Source organism: Sturnus vulgaris, chromosome 7 (genome assembly GCF_052056855.1).
Source record: "Sturnus vulgaris isolate bStuVul1 chromosome 7, bStuVul1.hap1, whole genome shotgun sequence".
NCBI classification, from domain to species: domain Eukaryota; kingdom Metazoa; phylum Chordata; class Aves; order Passeriformes; family Sturnidae; genus Sturnus; species Sturnus vulgaris.
In genome coordinates, this window is record NC_142249.1 from 21,766,745 (window position 1) to 21,791,487 (window position 24,743).

General features: G+C 36.8%; 1 protein-coding gene across 2 annotated transcripts in view; it reads right to left on the bottom strand.

The window, feature by feature from the left end:
* Positions 1–24,743, bottom strand: part of MYO3B (myosin IIIB) — a 189,723-nt gene that overhangs the window by 85,972 nt on the left and 79,008 nt on the right. For both annotated transcript variants that reach the window (XM_088168045.1, XM_088168044.1), the window contains exons 12-24: positions 18,821–18,917; positions 17,799–17,915; positions 16,833–16,937; positions 14,280–14,363; positions 13,392–13,594; positions 12,932–13,030; positions 12,224–12,338; positions 11,729–11,855; positions 11,375–11,585; positions 10,143–10,290; positions 9,757–9,910; positions 7,182–7,270; positions 5,534–5,663 (exon numbers count right to left, since the gene is read on the bottom strand). In XM_088168045.1, coding sequence (XP_088024171.1) covers positions 5,534–5,663; positions 7,182–7,270; positions 9,757–9,910; positions 10,143–10,290; positions 11,375–11,585; positions 11,729–11,855; positions 12,224–12,338; positions 12,932–13,030; positions 13,392–13,594; positions 14,280–14,363; positions 16,833–16,937; positions 17,799–17,915; positions 18,821–18,917 — 1,679 coding nt within the window. The remainder of the gene's footprint in view (positions 1–5,533; positions 5,664–7,181; positions 7,271–9,756; positions 9,911–10,142; positions 10,291–11,374; positions 11,586–11,728; positions 11,856–12,223; positions 12,339–12,931; positions 13,031–13,391; positions 13,595–14,279; positions 14,364–16,832; positions 16,938–17,798; positions 17,916–18,820; positions 18,918–24,743) is intronic.

The following is a 24,743-nucleotide window of genomic DNA, read 5'->3' on the forward strand; positions in this document are numbered from 1 at the left end:
ATTAGAGTTCAATTTGCAAGCATGCGGAGACAAAAAAAAAATTATGCTGCCTTACTCATTTTCAGTACAATATAATCTGTGAAGTCTCAGATTAAAAAACTGCAAAATTCTGTTTGGGGAACGCCCTTTACCAAACATAATTGTGGTAAATCTAACTTGATTTCAACAATTCTCAGCTTTTGTGCTTACTGCCATTTGCAATTCCAGAGTTTCACTGACATTATTTATAGGAAGTTATTCTCAACAGTAAATAATTGTTATGCTTTACATAAAGCTTTAGCAGGACTGAGACCTTAACTTTGATGTGATAGATGGTTCTGTTTCTAGATGAGTTTCATTTTTCGGGCTATTTTAGAGAATTTTTTGGATCCTATTGCTATAGTGCAGCGACTGTTATGAGTATCTGTACCGCATTTGTGCTATGATGCAAAACCTTAAGACGTGAAGAAAAATAAACACTGAACTGTAAAATGCTCAAGTGCAGAACTCAAAAATGTAATCCATCACCCTACCTCCCAAACTCAAGCTACAATTAACTGAGTTTACTGATGTCCCACATCTGCAACCCACTAAAGTTCATGACTGTTACGCTGCACAGCTGTGGTTTAAAGTCTCTCTTTGCATACAACTCACTGGCAGCAGAGCAAAAACTATTTTTCTGTTTTTAACATACGGGCCAGTTAGAAATATGAAAGCCTCCATGTCTTGAATGAAATACACAGCTTCAATTAACTTTACCAAAATTATTACAAAATATAAATTCTGATTCATTTTTAAGTAGAGATACTGTAATTAAAATGACTTTGTTTCTAATTCATTTGATTAAAGAGTGCCTGATCTCTTTAACATGACAACACTAACACAAAAGTACCATTATAAAAAGATTTTATTGTGGAATAAATTAGTAAAGAGCCTTTGGTTCTATTGTGATGTACAGAATTAAGAGGGAAAAAATATACTAAACCCAAATGGAAACATGCTTTATTTCAGTGAATGACACACACCAAACCAAGAAACCTACCAGTACTTCTTGCTACAGGAAGGGCCTGTGCTCAATAGGAGTGCACAGTGACATGCATGACAGCTCAAACCACAGTTCTACTGAAAACACTGGCAAAGCACCTATGATTTTGACTTGCTAAGATTACACTCCATGTATGTCCAGTAGTACCTGTTCATGGGACTGAAATGCAAGAAAACCTCTTTCCTTCAGTTTCTGACTTGTCATGCGCAATCACATGCTAGAACAGTTATACACACGTTAATACTGGAGATAGTACTCGTCACCAAAAAATGGTGAAAAGCCACTCTCTAAAGTGATTTTGCAAAAGGCCATAATTCTTTTGTTCTTTAGTGGGCATAAAGCTAGCCTGAAACATTTTTTTCACATTGTCTCTTAGCACTTGGTCCATTCGTTATTTGTTTTAGTGTGGTTTGGTAAACAGACATACACTATTTATAATTACTTTTCATCTGAAGTTTGTAAGCAAGGTTAGAGACTCAAAGGCAGAAAGAACAAAGACTAAAAATCAATACTGAGGAGGTAAAATGACCTTTAGACAGGTGAATTATAAATAACTTGTGTTGGGAAAAAAATTCTACTTTGGACAAAAATTACCTCGTAAAACATGACTAACCAAACCCTTCATCCCAGTTGTGAAAACTCTCATCCCAATTCTCTTTGACAGATTATGCTTAAAAATATAGGCACCACAACCAAGGAGTGTTTATTAGCAATGATATATTGATACTCCATTACCCTAATGCATGAGCAATACCCAATGCTACTAAAATTATTAGATATGATGTTGCTGTTGTGATACTCAGCTTTGTGTTTCTTCTCTGTAGCCAAGCAAAACTCCTACTGATCCTCAGAGCAAGGACAAGGACAAGCATCTCTACTCTTCTGGTAGGAAGTCTGGAGGATTTCCCTTTCCCTCCCTGCAGAAGACAACTTTCTCCCCTATCTCAAGTAAGGACCTAAGGTGGAGCAGAGCAACCCTGACAGAAGTTCTAAAGGTCTGTGAGTCATAGCAAGGACAAAAGTTCTCAGAGATTGTGTTTCAAGAGTAGAAGATCTTGTTGTGATGCAGATTTTCTAAGAAGATAAAACCTTTGCAGTTTCAAAACCCCCAGGGGTGCTTTGCCCAAGCAATCCAACAGCACCACCCCTTATAGGTGATGCTGCAAAAATATCAGGACAGTGAATAAAATGGTCTGACTCCTCAATGGTGAATGTACCAAGGCTGTCCTCAATTTTTCCAACCAAAATCCTCTGATCTTACAAGGAGACTCCATTTTTTTAGTTCATATGATTCCTTTTTTCTCTGATGCTTTAGCAGCAACAGTGATAAACGAAAACCTGAGACAATCAGGAATACATTCTGTCTAAATGGGAGCATGCACATTCATGTTTCACACTATAGTACCGGCAGAACAAGAAGCTGTGGCTATAGAAAAAGTGACAGATATAGAAAAAGTGACAGAAGTAACAGCTGGGAGAACTGTTAGGTTAAATCAGAATACGTTCATACAATTTTGAACTTAAAGGTCCCTAGAAAGTGCAGATTTCAAAACATGGCAAACGTGATTAAGTTTCTACTGAAAGATGACAAAACAAGCTGTATATGCTACAAAATTAGTTCCAGAATGTTTAAGTTCCAATGTCTCGTATGAGTAGCTGCATACTCTATCAACGAAAAATTACTACTACAAACGTATATTTAATGTCCTGCTGTTAATTTCTGGCCCTTTAAACTGCACAGACCGCTACTGTGAAATAGAAGCATTTGTTAAGACGGGATAAGTGTACTTGATAAATTACAGGGATTAACATGATCTTAAATTAGTAAAAGAATTTAGCTTTTTAGTATTTATTTTCTTGATGCTGCTCAGTTTTTGACAGTGGAAGATATGACAGTTATATAAATATACTTCAAACACAGGATCATCTCAGGGTAGGAAAGGCATCTTTTTGTTCTTTCTGGTATTTAAAGAGCTACATTCTCAGTCCTTGTCAGACCCACGATTCCAGTCCCGCATTCCCTCTCGCCTCTGGGATAGCACCACCCAGTGGCTGCGACACGTCTGGGAGGGCGCTGCTTGGCAAAACCCACCTACACTGCATATTCCAGAGATAGTTGCAAGCAGATGTGAGAATGTGCTGTCACTCATCTTCAAACAAAACACCACACATACTGGCAGAAGGCCCATTTCAAGTTAGGGTTACCTGGAAAGATGGAATATGGCTCCCATGTAAATTACTAACTTTTGCATTAGTCAGTAATTGACCAAAAGCTGGAGAAAACTGTACCAAGATTATGAATCTTAATCTGTATTTTTTCTGGTTTGCTTTAGGAATGAAACACGTGTTGAATGGGGGAAAGAGGGCTAAGAGACAGGGACAGAGTACAATGGGACATATACACACTCACTATTCTTTTGTTTACAAAAGCATCTTAACTTGGAAAGTTAAGAGAATAGCATTATCTTTTTTCACCGAGCAGACGAAGCAGCATTGCCAGCAATGCACTCTGTTTTCAGCCAAACCTTTCATTTATCTTGCAAGCTGCCAAAACTAAACCTGGCAACAATCTGATTTTAGAACACAGAGGCCCCAACACAGGATGTGAATGTCAATTATATCAGACAGCTGGAAAAAAAAGAGCAAAATCACAAAGGCTCTTAAAAAATAAAAATGACACAAGAATTTTAAGCTATTCTTATAACACCATGCACAGATGCACATGCACAATAATTTTTTTATCAGGATGTCCTGTACTAACTTGACAAATAGAGACAACACTTAACTTGCTGTGTGCTCTTCAGAGAAAGGTAAATGGAGGGAGAAAGCATTCAATTATTGTAAATAGGAAACAAGGAAGGAATGTAAGAGACCTAAAAAAGTAGGCAAAATACACCAGCATGGTAACTGTACATTAACTGCAATGAAAAGTATGAACACATCTTAGGCAAAATATTCAAGTTGAGTGCTGCTGCTACTGAAAATAACTCTATAAGGCCAGAAAAAGATGAATTTGCATGAAGGCATCAGCATTCTGATTTAAAAATAGCAATAAAATAAAAATTATATTTGCAATCATTTGTAGTGATAACTGGGATAAAGCACCTAATTGGTTTTGTTCTGACAATAGCTCCAAGGTATCAAACGGCTTGTAAGGAGGGGTGTGGATGCACATTTGATGATGTGTGAGCTTGCTTTCTTGCATTCTTGCTTTGCTTGATCAGAATCTCTTTTATCAATTTAACACAGACTCAAGTGTAGAGTAGTAGTAGACAGAAAGATCCTTTGTTCCCCACTTGGGCACAAACCAATCCTCCATCATAAACTATATTCCCTTCCATCTAAACTCATTATAGCTGAGAGGAGAAGCTGATTCCTCATTGGAACCTCACCCCTCAGGGACCTCTAAAAGTGTAATTTGAAGGGGGTAGTTGAAAGCCTTTCAATTACAGGAAAAATTACCCTGTAACAGGAACCTATCTTCTGTAGTATATAAACAGATAATGATATCAATTTTAAATGTGCAAAAAAAGCTCCAATATAATTTTTTCTCCAGATGTTTTCTACATAGAAATGTCAACAGAGGTTAAATGCATCACCAGATGGGTTACAACTGGGTTACTGACAGTCCAGAAATGCAAGGCAGTGAGCTGCTCCACAGGCACAGAATTGCCTCTACAGCCCATGCACAATAACCCTACACAGCACTATCTAATGCATCTACCATATATTTCTACCTAAACATACAACCTCTTCTGCATATGTCAGCTCACAATAATTTTGCCATCTAGTACAATCCATTCTATTTAGAATTAGTATTACATATTTTTCTCACCCATTATGAAAAAGCTGCTTTAAGAGTGTAGAAAGTAGTGAAAGAAGTATTAATTTGCTGGCTTCTTTGCACGGACTGCAGAACTATCATTTGCATAAGGTACTGGCATTCTGGCATCTATCCGTGGAGTAATCAAACTTCATCTTGCTGTTTTATTTAGCTGCAGATCTGGCACTTTCATGTAAGTCAAAGTCAACAAGCTTTAAATCAACAGAATTACTTCTAGCCTATTAGGATATGGCTTTTATAATTTGTAAGAAACTATGTATTACATCAGTGCTTCTAAATAGATGGATATTACCTCCAAAAGACCTTGATCTACATCACATGATTTATGAACTGTAAGACATGGTACACCAGAATCTATCAACTGAGTACTGATCTTAGTGAAGGACGAAGACCTAGAACTCCCATATTTTTATCCTGCTCTGAGAATAAGCTCTTGCCCTACACAGCTGACAATCTCCCTTTCTCTGGAGTCAGGGAAGAATCTTGCTGCACAAGATTCATGAAAGGAAATTAAATCTTGAAATCAGAGAACAAAGTGTAACAAACACTCTGGAAAGGAGATATGATTAAAAAATTGTAAAAAAATTGTCCAGAGTCAAGCAAGAGTTTGAGAGGGACAGGTAGCTGAAGAAGTTAAAGTGTTAGTAAAGCTGTGCAGAGCATACCTGTTTTTGTTAATGGGCTAGAGAACAGCTGCTGAAGAAGTTTGTTCTCTGAAGTTCGCAACACCACCACCACGTCAGCAGGAAGAGTGTCTCTATTCTTCTCAAGGAAGGCAGAGGCATCATATAATACCTAGTGTGGGAAAACAGAATTTTGATGAAAAGGGTTACCCAAAACCTACCATGTTCTTTAAAACAGTCAGGATGACCAAGTAGACCAGCTAGCTTGGTCTGACAAGTAAATGAATTACCTGCAAAGGACTTAAAAGTGAACTATAGCAGTGTGTTCAGAATGTAAATTGCCTATACAGAGTACCTATATTCATAGAATGCCATTGCATATCAAGTTGGGTTAAATGGCTTAAATCCTGTTGTGCTATGCTCAGCCATGTCAAACCATTCCACGCATGATGCAATACAACAGAGATACTTCATTAAAGCTTAAGTTGATCATTTACATGTGATGTAAGAAATGGTTCTCAGATGGTGGCTTTCTATTGGTTGTCTGCATCAAACCTGTGATCTGTAAGTAGACCTGCTGGAGGAACAGTAATAAGTTGGACACAATATAGGTACATTAAAACAGCTTCTCATGGCATTTAAAAATAATATTAGGAAAACAAAACATTCCCCTATTTCAATTATTTTCACTGTTTTGATTAGAAATTAATGCCTGGATATTTGTATTAATATAAGAGTCAGTTCATTTTTCATTTTGTTTAATTGCAAGAATTTTTTAGAGCTGTTTTATTATCACTAGCAATACTCCTCTCTAGCCCAATTTCCCTGGAGTTCATTAATTTACACAGAAATTGAATGTTCTCTAGCAATAGAAAACTGGCCAGTATTGTTTTTATTATTAGGCCATGTGGATATAAAGAACTGACTAAAACTGTGTGAATTTTAATAGCTATTCTTAACAAGACAAAAAGCCTAACTGAAGTTACTAGAATATATCAAAATTTTGGAGTCTTATAATGACCCAGAGATGAGACTTAATTGATAACGATATAAAACATAGCTATTTCAATTTCATCTATAAGCAAATATTTGGGCCTGAAATCGCAAGCAAAGCTCATGTTATGGTGAAAACTGGACTGTTACTCCCCAAATAAAATAATATATATATACCCCCCATATAAAATAATATGTGAATCTTTGAGAACAAAAGAAATTAGGTGTTACAAAGTACAAGAAAGCATTTATATCAGCAAGGCCCAGTCTTTCCAATGCACTCTATAGGATTTTAAGTTCTGTTACAGATAATGGTTTACATTGCTTTTCATGCATATATACACTCTGAGACAGAAGTACTGTGGCACTCACATGCTATTACCAAGCACATAGCCTGCCCTGGCTTCAGAGAGTCACTCCTTTGAAACGACTGTAGTACCAGCATTTCTGATGCCAGATTTCTTGCAGAAAAAAGATGCTGTCTACACAATCTGTGTAAAAGCCCTAAGGATAGGCTGCAAAATAGACTGCTACACATAAAAATTTCATTGGGGAGTGTATGTTTGCATAAACTTCGTCATTTTTTTTCTATGAAAATGAGTGGGGGAAAAAAAACCCTAAAACAGAAACTCTGGATAAAAACAAGTAATGACCATACCACTATAATTTGAACTAAATAAAAATCATATGACCTTACCTTTCCAGCATAGTGCTGAATACCAAATGACAGTTCCACTCCTTTTGGTCTCCAAAAGTATTTGCATCGTAAGTTATCTTCAAATTTATCTAGACATTGAGAAAAGATGTTGATTTAAGTGACAGAGTGATTAACTACAATCTTCATCCTAATTATTTTGCTAAATTGCTGCTCAAGAAGTCAGAACTGCTATAAACACATATTATTAGATTGCTCAGAAATACCAAGCTGTGGCATCTGAACAGAACTGTTCTTTTTAAACTAGCCCAGTATGACTGTCTTTCAAATATCACTGTTTGTGGATGCCTTTGTTCATGGAAAAATATTAAGTAGGAAGAACCAATGAGAAGATGTGACGATTTCTCATTTTTTGCAATGATTTTCCTTATGTATATGCAGGGTTTGGGGTGAGTTTATTTCTTATACATATGTACATTCAAAACTGTGCATATATGCCTACTATTTGTATTTTCTCTGTCTTCCTTTCTGCATTCATTTAGCTTTGTGCATCACGTTTTAAGGACATGTTAATGTGCTCACTCCAGAACTGTCTCTCATGTACCTTTGGACTTCTACAGAAAAAAAGAAGCTCCTCTATAAAACCTCTTCTAAGGTTTCTTTGTGTTTCCTGTGATTACCCCTGACAGAAAAAGGAACACCAGTTTCTAAGAAAAATGTCTTTTAGGCTCTGTGATATTTTGTATGCTCTTTAATATTTTGTAGTGAAATTAGTGTTGTCTATCCAACACTAACGGCCCAGGTAGCAATTCTTGCCTGCTAAGCCAAAAAAAATCCCTGGAAAGAAGAAGGATGCAAAGGAACCCATGTTAATAAGAATTAGTGTTTATACTGTGAAACTTGCTATTATACTAATTTACCTGAACAAGCAACTAGAGACCTGAGACCAGAATCAATTTATAACATTCACTGTCATGCTGTGTATGTCAGAAAATATTATCAAAATGCTTTTTCTAATGTTAGAATCCGTTAATATTTTTGTTAGGTTTTCCTTTCTATTACCACTTAATTGAGCTTGTATTTAAAACAAAAATAACAAAGTTTGGAATTTCTGGGGGCTGGGACAGAGTGGTGGAATTAATGATTGTCTGGCACACCTTGACAGGGCAAAATATCCCACTCTGCTGTCTGCTTGAGGGATCCTGCTGTGCTGCGTACAGATCAGCAGTGAGGCCAGTCAGCACTGGAGCAGGCAAAGTACCTCTGGAAGCAGAAGTTCAATATTCGGTATTAACTGATTTCTACAACTGACGTGCAGGCAGAAAACTTCAGTACACAAAGGAGGAGTATTGGAGACCCACCCTGGAGTGTGCCTGCCTTTGCTGTTCCAGGCTCCTGCTCAGCCCACTTTGCCCTCCAGCCCCCCCCGCCATGAGCCCTGAGGGAGACGCGGCTGCGCTCGCGCCACAGCGCCCCCTGCCGGCTCCAGGGAATCACAGCACCAGCCCTGCCCGGAGCCAGCAGCGCCCCCTGCCGGCTGTGCCTGGAACGGCACCAAAGGGGAAGAGCCCGCGGCCCCGACAAGGCGTCACTGCCTTTGGTTTGGTTTGCTCCTCTTGTTAGACACATACATGTGTGTATATATATTAATAAAGAATTGTTATTCTTTTTCCCATATCTTTGTCTAAAAGCCCCTTAATTTCAAAGTTATAATAATAATTCAGAGAGAAAGAGGTCATACTTTCTATTCCAAAGGAAATTCCTGCCTTCCTTAGCAAACACCTGTGTTTCAAAGCAAGACAAGGAAGTGGAATGAAACTCCAGGACTCATTCTGTGACCTGAATTCCAGCTTCAGCTCAGGCTAGCAGTAGTGAAAAATCTTGTACATGTATTGTGCAATTTAACTGGAAACTTTTATTTTTCTGTAACAGTTTGGGTCTCTATGGCATATTCCATTGAAAGAAATGAAACTCTGTTTCGTATCGCAGGGAAAAATGCAGCTCTAGTAAATAAACGCAAGACAGCAGCTTTAAACATGGCACGTGCTGCATATTTTAAGGTTGGCACCAAAATCTGTTAAAATGTATGTAAAATATGCATGAAGACAAGGAAATACTCAGCCAGATGGCACACCAGAAATACACACACTTCCTATGTACGATGAGATAATCTGGAGAGAAGCAGTATTTTCTAATTGGATAAACATGGACCTAGGACCCTGGGTGGTCTAAATTTTACTTTCAACACTAATGCTATTCACAGGGTGGTCCTAGATACAAGATTCTATTATGTCTCAGCCTTCCTTTCAGTAAATAGGGAAAAATACTACTTGATGTACCCCTCATACATGGACAAGACACAGGATATTTCCTTGTAACACTGGAAAAACAATAAGCCCTAGCCACCTGATACTTAAGATAACTTTTCCAATCTGAAAAGGATAGAAAATATGTAAGAAAAAAATGATGAAGCACTAGGAAAAATAAACTTAGAATGTCAAATGAAATGACACAGCCTCAGGACAAATAAGGTAGGAAAACTTGAATAAAGATGACACTGCACTTATAATACATTTGTCATTTCCTAGACCTTTCCCGGAGTTTTACTTGCACATACCAACTAAAGTTAGGTCTGTTGCCTGAGGAAATCGGCTTTCTTCATCTAGCAGAGACAGGAGACCCATCGGTTTCTGAAGGAACATATCTAGAAGTGGACGGTTGTCCTCATACTCCACTGTAGTGGCATCAATTCCTTCACTCTGATATTCCATCTACAAAAGTCACCAGCACAGTTTTATGAAACAGTAAAAGCAACATCATCATTAGGGCATTTATGATGCGCAGCAATGCCCTATAGGCCTCAACAACATTATTTACAAAACTTCAACAGAAATATGTCATTATCTCACATTTAAATCACATACTCATTTTATAAAGTACTCCCGCATATCGTTATGGTAGAGGATGCTAGATTCAGCTAGACCTAAACAGAGCTGAATTTACCTGCTCCAGTGCAAAGATATGTTGATTGAAATAAAACTGGATCTGTTCATTAGCAATATTTATGCATAGCTGTTCAAAAGAATTTCTTGTGAAGTTCTCAAATCCAAATATGTCCAGTATCCCAACATTCATCCCACTTTCAGCATTGCTGCATGTGAAAATACAAACAAAATTCATTATAGGCAATACCAAGTTAAAATAAAAATAAACTTGGTAACTAAGATTGCATAAGTCATTCAGTCTGCTGCAAAACTAAGGAGGAAAAGTATGTCTGAACCTGAGGCAACTTCTGCATTTGTTCAGGATTGCTAAGACTTTTGTTTTCCACTTGCTTTTTGCAAATTTCCATGAAGAAGGCAGGAAAATCATAGGTACAAAGTAACAGACACTTAGCAGCCATATTGAAACAAGGGGTTTCAGTAGGCAGATCCCAAATAAAATCTACTGTCAGCTCCTCCAGGCAGAGAAAAGGTGTCAAAGTTTAATGGTATGTTTTTGCTATACTCATTCAGAAGGGTAATTACTGAATCTGCTGCTGCTACAAGCTGGACTGTTAAAAGTCCATGTGCTAACTCAAGTATACTCAAGTATACTCAGTCATTCCCAGAACAGAGAAAATGTCTATATGACATAGTGAAATAACAAGTAGAGAGCTCAGAGCAGAGGCATTTTTACATCACCTGAGAGGTTCCCTTGTTTCTAAAATCTCTACAGTTTCTTCAAAAGATCAAGCCAGCCAGATCAGTGCCTGGCAATGAAATCATAAGGATGTAGAATATAATCTTTCTGTAATTATTAAAAAAACCCCCAAATCATCACATCTCAAGTAGCAGCACAAGAATAATCTGAAATCTGCATTTATTACTTGCTTACAAAAGCAGGGGGACTATAAGAACTGTGAATACATACTGAAGTTTTTCAGTGTACTTCAATTATTTATCAGCCTTTTGTATGATTTTCATATTCACTACATAGGAAGCATCTTTTAAAAAAATCCAGCACTTCAACCACCCATTTCCATTGACTTCTGTAGCTAAATTCTATTCAGCTCTTTGAAAACGATGGGCTTAATGTCCTGGAAACAGGATTCAGTATCACAGCATGAAAGCCATTTTGAAGCCTTAGCCAAAATAAACACAGCACTCTTTCTACGAAATCAAAAATATACAAATGGATGAACCCATCAGACATATGCACAGTAAGTACACATGAGTCAGTGATGTGTAACTTGCCATATATTTTTATCTGGCTGAAGCAGCGTATTGATACGATTTACAATCCAGCTGAAGAGCCGGCCATAGAGCGCTTTGGCCATGGCATCTCGCACGTCCGCTGCCTTGTCCACCGTGTTCGTTCGGATAATAGTCTCCCCCCGTGTTACAACGCAGTGGGAGGTCAGGGCCTCTTGAAGTTCTTCTGACCCAATGCTTAGTAGTGCAGCAGCTAAAAGACAGTGGAAAAAGACACACAACTGTGATTACGCAGTGGAAATCACCAGCATTGACCAACTGCTACCATGAGCTAGAGACTATCACAAATAGAATCAAATTGCATATACAGAACTGACAATGTTAAAAAGCATATACCATTATCTAAGGCTTCTGGGTTAGGAACCTCACTTTTATCTGTTTGGTGCTGTGAAGAAATAGCAGCAAACTCAATATTTCCAGTATTTAAGATTCCAGTCAGTATTCTGTACACTGAGTACACTTCCTGTAGAAGATGACAAGAAGCACTTTTAAGGAATTCAGTTAGATACACACATCATGTTTAGGCTATGAAAAAGAACATGGGCACTGGAATGGATATTAAAGCTTGTAGATTTCTCTGAGACCAAGTTCTACAAGTTCAAGTATGCTTCTATTTATACAAGAAACTGCAACAGAATTGCCTGAGTACTAACTGGGACCTCAGGCTGGTTTTGCCTTCTGAGTGGGGGGTTTCTGCTTTCACAGTTCACTTCCATCATAACAGAGATTTTGTGGCTCACAAAATTTTCTACAACCACAAAACCAAAGGGAAGCACTGGAAGTAGTTTTCTTAAATAAGGTCAATAATGGTTTAGCAACTGAATCTCTTACCTCATCAGTAAATCCTATAATTCTAAAACAATGCTGAATTGCTTCAAATTGTTTTCCATAGGAATCTTTAGTAACAATATCATGCATTACTCTTCCAGTTTCATTATCAATATATCTAAACAGAGGGCGAAAAGAAAGCATCACATACCACGTATGTCAATACAAGCTCCAGTGAATTAAATGCAAGTACCTCACTAACTGGAAAGAACATTTATCTCAATAACTTTCAATTATAGTTTGATGCTAATTCATAAGAAGCTTTTGTTTCTGTTGCATTAACATTTGCTTATTCTTTGTTAATGTCTAATAATGTTACCAACATTTCACACACATTCCCTCAGCCAGCACAGATCAGATGCACCAAGGTACAAACACTAAATAAAAACCTCCAAAGAATATTCTGAGTTCTTCCTGAACCAGAAGCATTATGGTAAGAAATCACAAGGAGGGTTGTCTGCATTTGAAAGTATGAAAAAATATCTACATAATGAGTTTGGCTCTTCCTCCTCCTGTTTAACAGTTCAACTTCTCAAACAAATGCAAATAATTTAATGCCTTAATGTCCATCTTGTTCTCACCTTGGGAGGATTAAAAAAGATCCTTAAGGAATGGAGAAGGATTAAGAGAGATTTTAAGGCATCATACAGAAAGCAAGTGCTGATCAATAGCTAATTACAATGAGCAGTTAAAACAGTGAGTGATAGTTACCTAGGAGGCTTTTTATCAGGAAGTCTATATTCAGAAAGTTTCTTCTGATGATAAAGGCCAGCATAAATATAATAAAATATATGGAAATTTTTTTCTCCCCTACAAAAAAAAGAGTATCCTTTTAAAGCACCTGTGTTTATTCTTGTGGCATCTTGTACAATGAACATAAAAGTAGTTCTTATAATGATCTCACTGAAGCAAGGTAGCAAATCTCCCACTTGTTTCAATAGTGTAGGATCAGCAGCCGTGAAACACAGAAAAGCCAGTGAACAAAACTTCCCCAAAGAATTAAGTGGCTCTGGCTTCTACTCCAAAAGAACAAGACTATTCTTGTCATAGCACTGTACCAAGGATTTTTTTTAGCAGAAGACAGAAAAGTCTCTAAAACACAGAATTTTTGATAATTAAATCAATTCAACCACTATATAAATGCTGTAGGACAGACAATTAATATACCTACACAGCCTGTTTTACAACCCTTGATTTTTCAAGTAGATATTCAGAAATCTTTGCCCCCATTACAGCTCCTGTAGGTGTAAACATCATTTCCAGGTATTTTCCAAAGCGACTTGAGTTGTCATTGATGGCAGTGCAGGCATTTCCAAATGCTTCAACCAGAGGATTCACCTGAAGAATTTTCTCACGCAAAGCACGGTTATTTGCCTTGACAGAAGTGAAAGAAATCAGAATGATAATTAAAAAAATGTAATACTTACCCCCAATCCAATTCTTGCTCCAGAAGCAAAGAATCCTTTTCTCATGCTTGTATGGAATTAGGTACTGTGCTTATCTTTCTACTTAGACAACAAGAGGTCCAACAAACCGCTAAGAAAATCTCCCACAGGTAGCAAAATACAGATTCTTCTTTCTCTGCAATTGTTCCATCTTTGACTTGTTTTATAATTAGTTAAGAGTACCAAAACCACAGCAGACTAAAGCTGTCCACTTAGGGTTAAGTTGACATGGTTAATTTTCCCATTATTTTGTTCTAATAGCATTACTCATATCATTTAAATGTGCAATAACTTCTAAGATTTGAGTCACAGTAATATTTTTCATTCTTTATTGTATAAATAAACAATGTTATATGTGATAAACACTGTACATAAGTACAGGTACTGAACACTCAGAATGTGGCACCTTCTCTTTAAAAAACTATTAACTGGCTTGGTATGAGTCATACTCCTGTATCTTAATTCAATACTCTCACGTGCAAGATTACTATCTCCCTAAATCAAGTGTGACAATTCACATGAACAGCTTTAAGTATTAGAGATTAAATAAAGTGAACATTGGGGTAGGGTTGGGAGGATTTCTTCATACTTTTATACATTTGGCTAGGAAATACCTTTCCCAAGAAGGTCAAATGTTGGACGATCAGATGGGCACTTTCTGTCTTTCCAGCTCCACTTTCCCCACTGATGATAATGCACTGAACACAAAACAAAGTATTTAAGTGCATAGTTCACCACATGGTCGACTTCTGCTATTGCTACTCCTACCTGTTACTTCATGTTTAATACCAAAACTACTGAACATTTGAAGTGTCAACTCCTTTCTTAAAGAAGAGATCAGTGAAGGCTCATTGTAGTAATTTATTCCCTAATTACTAAAATGCATCTTGCAATGCCTGATCCCAAGGTGCATGTGTGAAGCAGTGACTGAATTCTGAAGGGCTAGAACACATAAACAAGAGACTATGTTTGAGCTCACTGCATTGACATCATATGAATTAACATCAATCACAGGTACAGCTGTTTCTGACACACTGAACAAGTTTGCTCTGAAAAATAATCTTAAATAATAGGCCCTGTGTAGAGAGGCTGTTCTGTAGGTGATGCTGATATTCAAGCTAGAACAGCAAACTAGCACCTAATCATTTCAGAAAAATGTGCATCTGAGTCGTTCTGGGAGGACATATCCACCTTCTTCCTGTGTCAGCAGTCCTTAACACATGGTATTTTATAGGCTCTTCAAAAGGCTCCAGAGTCCAGAGACTACCTGAAATGGCTTAAATCCTTTCCTTCTCTCTGCTGTTCTGCTGTTATGCTTCATGGGCAAAATGGAAACTGAAAGCCAGTTCTCACCTGAACACTGAAGTATGCAGATAATAGAAAGTTTGAATTTTAACATCATTTATTATTTACCCTTTTTTCCCATGTATTCTACAGACCACCGGTATGGTATAGTATCAACTAACATATAATTAAAATGTTAACACGGAGCAGTAACACAGATTCACAGGTTTTTGTGCAAACATCTGAAAACTATTTGCATGATACTGTGAATACACAGGATTCTTGGCTGGGAAAAGATACAAGGTACTAAAATACTTGATGCAATGCCCCTTCATACAGAACTGGGCTTTGTGAAAAGGTTTGAAAGATGCAGTAATCATCTGGTGGTATCTCATGGTGCCTGACAGCAGGTGCAGGGATCAACTCCACATAATGTGTGCAATATGACATTTGCAGCTCATTTATTTGCTTAATGTCAGTTATTTTTGCTCTTGGAAATAGGTACCACATTGATTACACTACCTAACTTAATTGCTTTTCTGTGACTAGGGAAGACATGCACAACAGTCCACACAGTTAATGTCCATGAGTCCTTGTAGAATTGGTCAGAACTTGACTATTGCTTCAGGAGAAATATTAGACTGAAATTAACTTTCAGGCTTCACAAGAAAAAACAAGAAAGACAAAGTTCAATGGACAAAACAAACAGAATCAATACATTTTCAGTCTGGCTACAATGCTTATCTGGTGCACCTTTATGTTAAGAACCAGAATAACACTGGCCAGGTAGTGGAGATAAACAAGCTCCTGTACTATTTCGCAAACAGAAAACAGGAAACTGATTTAGACCTGAATAAAGATTATTTCCAAAAGAGGTACAAAACGTATGATATTAAAGATGCACAAAGTTAGCCTGATAAGCTGATGTAATTACCAATCTTTTTCCTAAGATAACAAGTTCTCACATGAGTTACTCTATATGAGTAATTGTTTTCTTTAATGCCTCCATCAAAGAGAATATAAGTCATTAAAGAAATACTAACCAGCTCCCAGGCCAGTGTACTTTCACATCATCAGTAAAACTCCTGTTTCTTCCTCTTCAATGTCCCTTTTATTTGTCTTACTTCTTGGCATTTTCTGATTTCAGAATTTTTATTATTTTATTCTGGTTTAGTGACTTTAAGAAAATGTTTTCTATTAATTGTTGTGTGATGTGCAGGGTAAAACCAGGAGGATTTTATAAACAAAAATAATTATCAGACTTCAATATCCATGTACACACAGCACATCAAATTAGAAAGAGTATGAAGTTATAATCTTAAGAATGCAGTAAAATCTTCTACAGCATGGTATTTTATTATCATTAAAATCATTGCTATATAATTGGATTTGTGTCCTTATTACACTTATAATAGACCCATACTTAATTTATTTTACTAAAAAATTCAGTAATAGTTCCTATTTTTTGTGATTTAGTATCTTTTTGCAAAGTAGTTCAAACTCTGTTAACCTGCTGTGGCATTGAGAACCTTCTATTTTACACAAGTGCAAACTATTGAAGTACCTAAGTCAAGACAAGCCTAGAATCAGAGTGTGCAGCAATGCTTTGCAGCTGGAGTCAACAGCCAGGACTTCATGGGTGTCCAGAAAACTATATTAGTCAGGTACCTCCATCATTTTATTTGACCTTTCATATCACTGTGTCCTCTTCAGAACTCCCAAATCTGACCAGATTTTGACTCTGGTTTTGCTGATTCAGGAATAAAAGGCTTAAAGAAAAAAAAATTCTCGAAATACAACATAACAGAATATTATTCACAGCCCTGTAGCACAGTGGCAGCATGATAAATATAAAACCTAAACCAAAATGAACAGATTCTTACCTGGTCCTTGCTGAATGTAACCATGCTTTGGTAGGCAGCATCTGCAGAGGCAAATATGTGGGGGGGATTTGATGAACGCTTCACACCATGGTAAAGCCTGGAGAACTAATTTAAAGAAATACACATAATGGTCAAAATACGGAACTTAGCCACATAATTAAGAACTGAAAAGAAGACAGTGACTATCATCTGCCTGTTCAACAGCAAGAAGTTACCTGTTATACCACAGAATTTCCACTGAATTACCCTGGACCAGCAGGGTAATTCTTGGCACTACCCAATTTCCAGAACACAAATTACAACACCTAGAACACACTCTGATGTTTCTTGCACAAGACGATGAAGAGAACTGTATCACAAGGAAGAGAATTTCAAACACAAGCCTTCAAAGAAGGAAATAACAAATTTATACAAAAGAAACTTAGAGTGAATCTGAATTCTGGCCCCCTATCTGAAGCCCCGATTCAGATATGGATTCCATGGAGACTAAGTTATTTCTAGCTCCACCTCTCTTCACATTTGTAGGGAATTAAACTGGCCTTTATGTTTACAGCATTTGATTCATTTGTTTCTTTTAAACCAGAGCTGATGGCACAGGACATGTAATAACCCTCAATCAAAGCAATTCTTCAGCAAGCAGAAACCTCAGCACGAAGAAGTTCATATAACCATCTTCTGTTCCCCAGAAGAAAGCCCTAAATGCTACCCAGGAGGCACAGCTGTGCCTGGGGTAATCTCTCTCCCTTTTATGGAATTTGTGCCTCCGATAAGTGAATGTAATGAAATGAAAACAAATTTAACAACCAGACCAAAACAAAACAATTTTTTAGCCACACTGTTCTGTAAAAATAAAAGGCTGAGGTTTAGTCTGTGCTTCTACCTTCCAGCATCATTTAAGTACTTTAGCAAGTTCTGTTAATATAAAATGTAAAGCAACTTCGATCTTCAGCTTGGAATCTCTCTTACCTGGGGAGAATAAATGCTGAGATTCTGGAAGGGGTTCAAGGCTATTAAAATGTCTCCAACATAAGTATAAATCTGTAAGTCAGCATAACGTTTTTGCAGCTGTTGGATAATTGTATCCTGGGAAGATTACAGAAAGTTTGATAGTTATATACTATTTTCTCATTTAGGAAGATTTTTATAAATCTACTGAGAACACTCTTTAAGAAATACTTATTGTGTTTCTAATTACATTTCAAATGCCAAACCTACAAAATGAAATATTTTCAAAATTCTTCCTAATGTCATAAAACTAAGTTAAATGGCAACTCCTAATTGCAAATTAGAATATTTTCTTATATCAGCCTGAGAAGCAAATCTTCTGAAGAGAAAATGGTGGTACACATTATTGCTTCAGTTCATAGTACATGACCATTTAATTTTTTTTTATTTGGCTATTAATTTTTTTTTTTGGCCATTTGGAAACAAGGATAATAATTTTTCAAGGATTAAGTTTTAGGTAGTGGTAAAAGACTGTTTAAATATGACACTAGCACAATTTAGTAGTGTGTCTTTTTTTTGCTGGCTTGTAATTTAAGGATTATCAACAAAAAAATTTACAGATACTCAGCCAATAGGTGATACAGTGAAATATGAAATATATAGTTTTATCACTTTTTATCCAGAAGTAGTAGCTAATACATTATACTATATAAATCAATTATTTTAGAAAAAAAAATCACTTAAATCTAGATCTTTATGACTAAACTTTGCATTTTAGGAAACTCACAAAAATAATTTAAACTAGCATCATTCATAATTAAGATTTTCCATGTAATAGTATTCACTGCTACTACTTTTATGCTACTATATAGATTAATGAAGTGAGGGCAGCAGATCAATCATGTGAGAATTCCTTTGCCTTGGTGAGACAAAAGATTGCAAGAAGGAAATATGTTCATTCTGCTAAGAGATGCCTAAAAAGTAGAAATAGGCGAGAATGTGAGGTGCAATTGTCAGAAGTTGCTACTCAGACAGTACAGTACCTCATTGAGGACTTCTAGATTTACCAGATCATCATCTAGAGAGTACTTGTCAGCTCTGTCCACATGGTAAGGTCTTCTAGTATGTATTCGTTCATGCCTGGAAGTTGTTAGCAGAGCGCCAGCGTTACCAAAGGTATTAGAGACAGCAAACATTAAGATGCAAAGGGAAGTCGCGGGTGAACGTTTTTGTCATGCAGAAACACAGACATGCTCTCGGAAATGTGTAATTATGCTTGTGACATCCTTTTATAAAAGCAATAGATCAGCTTGCTGTACTACTGTTTTCTCTTTCACAATATATAACCCTATCTATTTATCAATGTTCAGCAAATATTTACTACTACTTACAGACTTACTACTCCTCACTCACTCAGTAAACTAAAAAAAATTCTTCCTGTTTTCCCTTCCCTCCATGCTCTAAGCTAATAAACTACCACTCAGTTTAATTAAATGCTACCCCCACATGCACAGCCATCATCCAAAGAAGTTACAAGAAGCAGTTAAGTAGTATAAAATCCTACTGTTACCTTGATGTATGCCAAAGTGCCTCCTCAGATGACCCTAGATGTGGCCCAAAACAATGTTTTTGAACCACAGCTGCCATCAGATTCTAAATTGCATGGATGTTCAGTCAGCTTGTCTCCAGAGATTTAAGCCACACAACAAGCAGAAGAGACAAACTGTCACATAACCCCTTTATAATCAGATTATACTGAAGGATTCTTTGAAAATGCAGTGTATATGTTTTTAAACAACACATCATGTTGAAATGGGAACAAGTTAAGAGGCTGTAACATGTCTTCCACAGAGGGTGTGAAATATGAAGGCTGTAAGCACAACTAGGCTTTTCTTTACAACAAACATAATCAAAGCATAGTAGAAGGACACCCACCGAGATACAGTCTGCATCCTGCTGAGTAACATTTAGCATTGATCCTCAATGACAGTCCCTGACAGATTGTTTTTGCATTGGTTGCCATGTAGAAAGTAAGAGTCACATGATCGAGCATCCCAAAACAAGGCTAAATATAACAGCAAGCACTAAAAGAACAGTACTGTAACTTGGTAGGAAACACTTGTTTATCTATAAAGTTCAAGGTTAATATGAAGATGTATCAGATTTCTTTAATCATATCTTCATATGCTCTTGGAATTATTTTTTAAAAATTAACATCGAGGCATTTGCATTTCTCCCCTTTATGTACACTTCTATATTTTAAGCTAATCAGCTTTAAATGTTTTCATATCCAAGAGCTATTATATCATCAGAAGAATTACTGCAAGGAAAGCCTCTAATAAAGAGGAAGGAGAATAGTGTTAGCCATGAGTACAGCTTCCCTGATAATTGTGAACCACATTAAATGATCATATTTTCCTATTATCTATTTTTATTCATTTTCCTAATTTCCTTCTGGCTACTCAATGAGTTCTAGAAAACTATTCTTTATTGATTTATCTGACTTCTAACTAAATAAAACCGTGCAAACTGTTTCAGCTAGGAAATAAAACAGTGGGAAGAGAGCAGGCTTTGCTGACAGTCCCATCCCACTACATCCCCACAGATAGTTGTTTGCTTCATGTTGTACATAAGATGCAAAGAAAGGAGGACACAAGAAGACAAATAAGAAGCTATGAAAGAAAAATTGTTATAGTGGGTATTATTTCCCGCGGGCAGCATGGTGATCATTTGAATTTGTTCAAGATTCCATTCAATTAAATCTTCCATTTCCTGGTCTTAAATTAGGTATTGGGTTGTGGCTTCTTTTTGAGTCACTATATGCAAAAACATTACACTTTGCTGACAAGCCAGATCCTCAAAGGAGTAAGAATGGATGATGTACAACTAGGGTTATTTCCCTTTCTCACCAGAATTCAACCTCTTATTTTACTGCCTAGAAAAATACTGTTGTTAGAGATGGGAGCACCCTTCGGTCTACAAAAAAAAGGAAATATTTTAATAGTTGCTTTACTTCATGAAGATGTAACTAACAAAGCAATGGCTAGACATTTTAGCTAGCATAACTCATCTGTGAAGCTTTTTCTTCCTAGAGCAAAATACCATAGCCACAGTACTGAAGTGCAACAAACTGCAAATATGGACACATCTACCAGAGGTGCAAGGAGGAGGGGGAAGAGGGCACATTCAAACCTAAGCATGTCTAATTGCAGAATGGCTTTGTAAACTAATCTGTTATCTGATTGTCTATTAAACTCCTGCTGTTTGTTCCCCTTAAGTGATAAACGAATCAATTTTTTTATTGGAAAGGTTTCCTTTTAACCCTGTGTAAATAAATAAGGAAACTCGTCCTAGTTAAATATAAGTAAAACATGTATACCTTTGTGCACATATTTGCTGGCACTTAAGTCATTTTCCTAAGTACATGATTAAGAAGAGGATATTAAGAGCATAACATCACATTAGCTTCAAATCTCCTGCTGGCCTCATCAGTTTTCTACTGACCTTGTGTCCTCCAGTGCATTGACAGAGTGCAAAGGAAAAATATAGACATTAATCTTTAATTTCTTCCACAATTTTACATCAGAAATGCAATCTGCTTTTAAAACATATATTAAAAATTCTTAAAAAGCAGAAGGAAACACTCTTAATTTGGGTTATAATTGTCAGTACATTTTTTTGCATAAAAAGTAGAATTATCAGCCATTTTTTCAATTATCCTTCCTTTCTGTAGATAAAAAGTACAAACTCTAAGCAAAAGGAAAATCAAAGATGTTATCTTCCTTAAGTTTCCAGTAATTTTCTGAAGTAAGTTTCTAAATTTTCTTTCCCTGCAAGATGTAGTCTCTTCACAAAACAAAAGAACTGCCTTAAAGGGTGCAAAGGCCAGTCACTCAAGGTACCCAATTTTATTATAGAATCACAGGATGGTTTGGGCCAGAAGAGACCTGAAGAGCATCATCAGATTGATTCCAAAAGTCTAGTGATGAGCACTGTCTATTGAAAAAGGCTCTATGCTCTGAAGCACCCTCCTGTTACCATTTTATCAGGCAGGAATAGCTGGAAGGGACAATTTTCTTGGATTTTGTAGGAGAAGCAAAAGGCAAGAAGCATCTCCCCCCTTGAGAGAACCATTTCATGAAAAGGCAGGAAGCATTCATTTGTTCTACTGGTGGTGAAGATACAGTTTGAAAGGAAATAACCAGTTACAGTAATAGAAGTGCACTGGAAATAGCTGTACACTCCTACATCCTGCTATCAAGGGATGGGAAAAGAAAAGCTAGATGGACCACATAGACTTCTAGATCAAATAGTCATTTTGCTGGCAGCTCCAACCTGAGCAACAAAACAGACCAAGAATTTTTGTCTTCATTGGGAAGCTTCTTCTCTAATCTCTCTCTCCTTCACCCCTAACATCTTCAGGGCATTCCAAGAGATCTTCACTTTGGCCTCTTGGTGTAGGTAAGCATTTGTGTTTACTGTCTGTTTGTTTGTTTCTAGGATTCACAAAGCTACAATGGTTTATGTATTTGGTCTTCTTTGCATTATTGCTGATTTAAAAATTAATTCCTGATATTTATAAGAAAAATACTCAACACAATGAGAAAGAAAAAAGAGGAGAGTGTGATATTGCCACATAGGGATACACAGCCTATTTCCCATGATTTGCAAAGACTTAATTTTGCTCCTTTGCATCAAGTTTCAGCCTGAAGTAATTTGTTGAAGCAAGATCATAATAAAGACACTGATACAGCCTTAATTACAACAGAAATGCTACAGCTATATTTTACAGCCTCCAGTAAAAACACACACACTATACTCAGAACAGGATCACTTTTAGGGGCCACAGTAGCTTTGAGATTAAAAATATATATTAAAAGGGGGAGGAAAAGGAGCTGTAAACTCATTTGCCTAATATTGATATAGAAGAAGGATGGAAGAATTGCCTTAAATTACATTATGTTTAGCATCAGAGAACTATTTCTGGTTCTGTTTCTGTTATTATCCCTGAGTCCAAAGAAAATTACTGGCTGGATGCAATCAAGTTCCTTGCGGTTAATTGCTTTCAAATCTAAATGTGAGCTGGCAGAGAAGCTTGATATCTGGTAGTAAGAATTACTTCCTTGGATGGACTGCTGCTGTAATCCACTTGGTTCACGAGAAGGGGGGAGCTGCCAAGACATGGTGCTGTCATTCTAATATCTGACAAGGTAGCCTGAATATTCCTGCCCTTCTCAAACTATTAAATGCTCTTTTCTTTTTTTTCCCCCTTTTCTATTTTTTCCACAGGCTTCTTCAAGTTTGATTCTTCCTGATATATAGATTTGCTTTTTATCCTTCAAAATGCAAGGTTTCACAAGTGTCTGTACCCCATTACAGAAACAAACTTCTAAATGGTGACTAGCAGTAGCACACTGACCCAGCATCACCCAAACCTCTGGCTGGGTTTTCTGAAAACACCTATTTGCATAAGGACAGAAGATATCTGCATCTCCCCAGTGAAAATAATTTAGGGAAAAAAAGAACTAGTGGAAAAGTTTCAAAGAGTATATTTTTCAGTAAATAAGCAGGATGAATTGTTAATGTTATTTTTAATTTTACAAGTGGCCTTTTACTAGCATAAACATTTTCTTTTTATTATTAATTTTTAACCTAAAGGAAATCAGAATGTAAAATTCTCTAGTAAATTGCTTAATGGAAAAGTAACAACATGTTAATCTGCAACAAACTGATGATAGTAACAAATGTGTACTAACAGACTTCTTTGAGCTCACCGTCAGTAGAGTCCCTTCAGTTCAGAGGTGTGAAGAAATGTACTGAAGTTAAGCCTAGCTACACTGCACACAAAGAAGCTGACAAAAGAAGAACGAAAGAAACTAAAATAAGCTGATAGTCTGTGACTCCAGAGGCCAACTCACACGACTCTATCCAAAAGGGGCCAGCCTGTTTCTTTTCACCACTCTCCTGCTTATTCCTGGTCATGTGAAGCATTCCCTCCTTCACTTCAGCCATATCACCTGAGGCACCTCTCTGGAATCACTAACAGAGCAGAAAGTTATCTATGTTTCTGCTGGCTTAGTTTTTTTTCTCTCACTGTAGAAGTTCAAGTTCAGGAGGTTTTTGACAATCCCTGAAACTGCAATAAAAACAGCATCATGAGTGTGTTCCTGGGAGTGGAGGGAGAATGAAAGAAAGAAGCCAGTTCTCTCCTTTTCACTAGCAGGGCACTGCTAGATCAGCTCTCCATGTCTCTCCTTCACATGCTCTAAGCACTGACTTTCAAGTCTGCAGGCTTGCTCTCAGGCACAATGACCTGAAGTGATGTACCAAAATAGGCAAAACTGGCATGGCTCCACGGGAAAGAGAATCCTATTTAAAACCTCACAGGTGCTGAGTCAGTACAGAATCAAAAGACCCAAATCCAAAGCATCATCCTGGAAGGCCCATATGAGACAAAACACAGATACCTCCTGATCAGCTGTCATCACCAGTGACTCCCTGGGCTCCTTCAAAGAAGCACTGTTAACACAAGTATACTGATGATTTAGCAGTTTCTGGAAATTTCGATTCTGAGAACATTTTCTCTTATTCATCTTTTAAATGATTGATTGGTAGTGGTGCTCTATTCCTAAAAATGGATGTCTATTTTTCTTTATTTCTGAACACCAAGAAATTAATGTATATTTCATTGTGCCTGTCATGGGTACATCAATAAACAGAAAAGTATGCATTATATTCAGTGTTGTAATAGAAAGGTTTTACCTAACATGGATTTGAATTGGCCTTATTTCTCTGAAGTGGTGACTATACATTCCAATGACTTCTACAGATCACTACAAATGAATGTCAGTGAATTTTTTACATTACCATCTGGTCATATGTTCTTCTGCATGTTAAATTTTGTATTGAAAAGTATGTTGTAGATGCATTACAGAGGTTTTAAAGGCTTTTAATTGGTAGCATTTT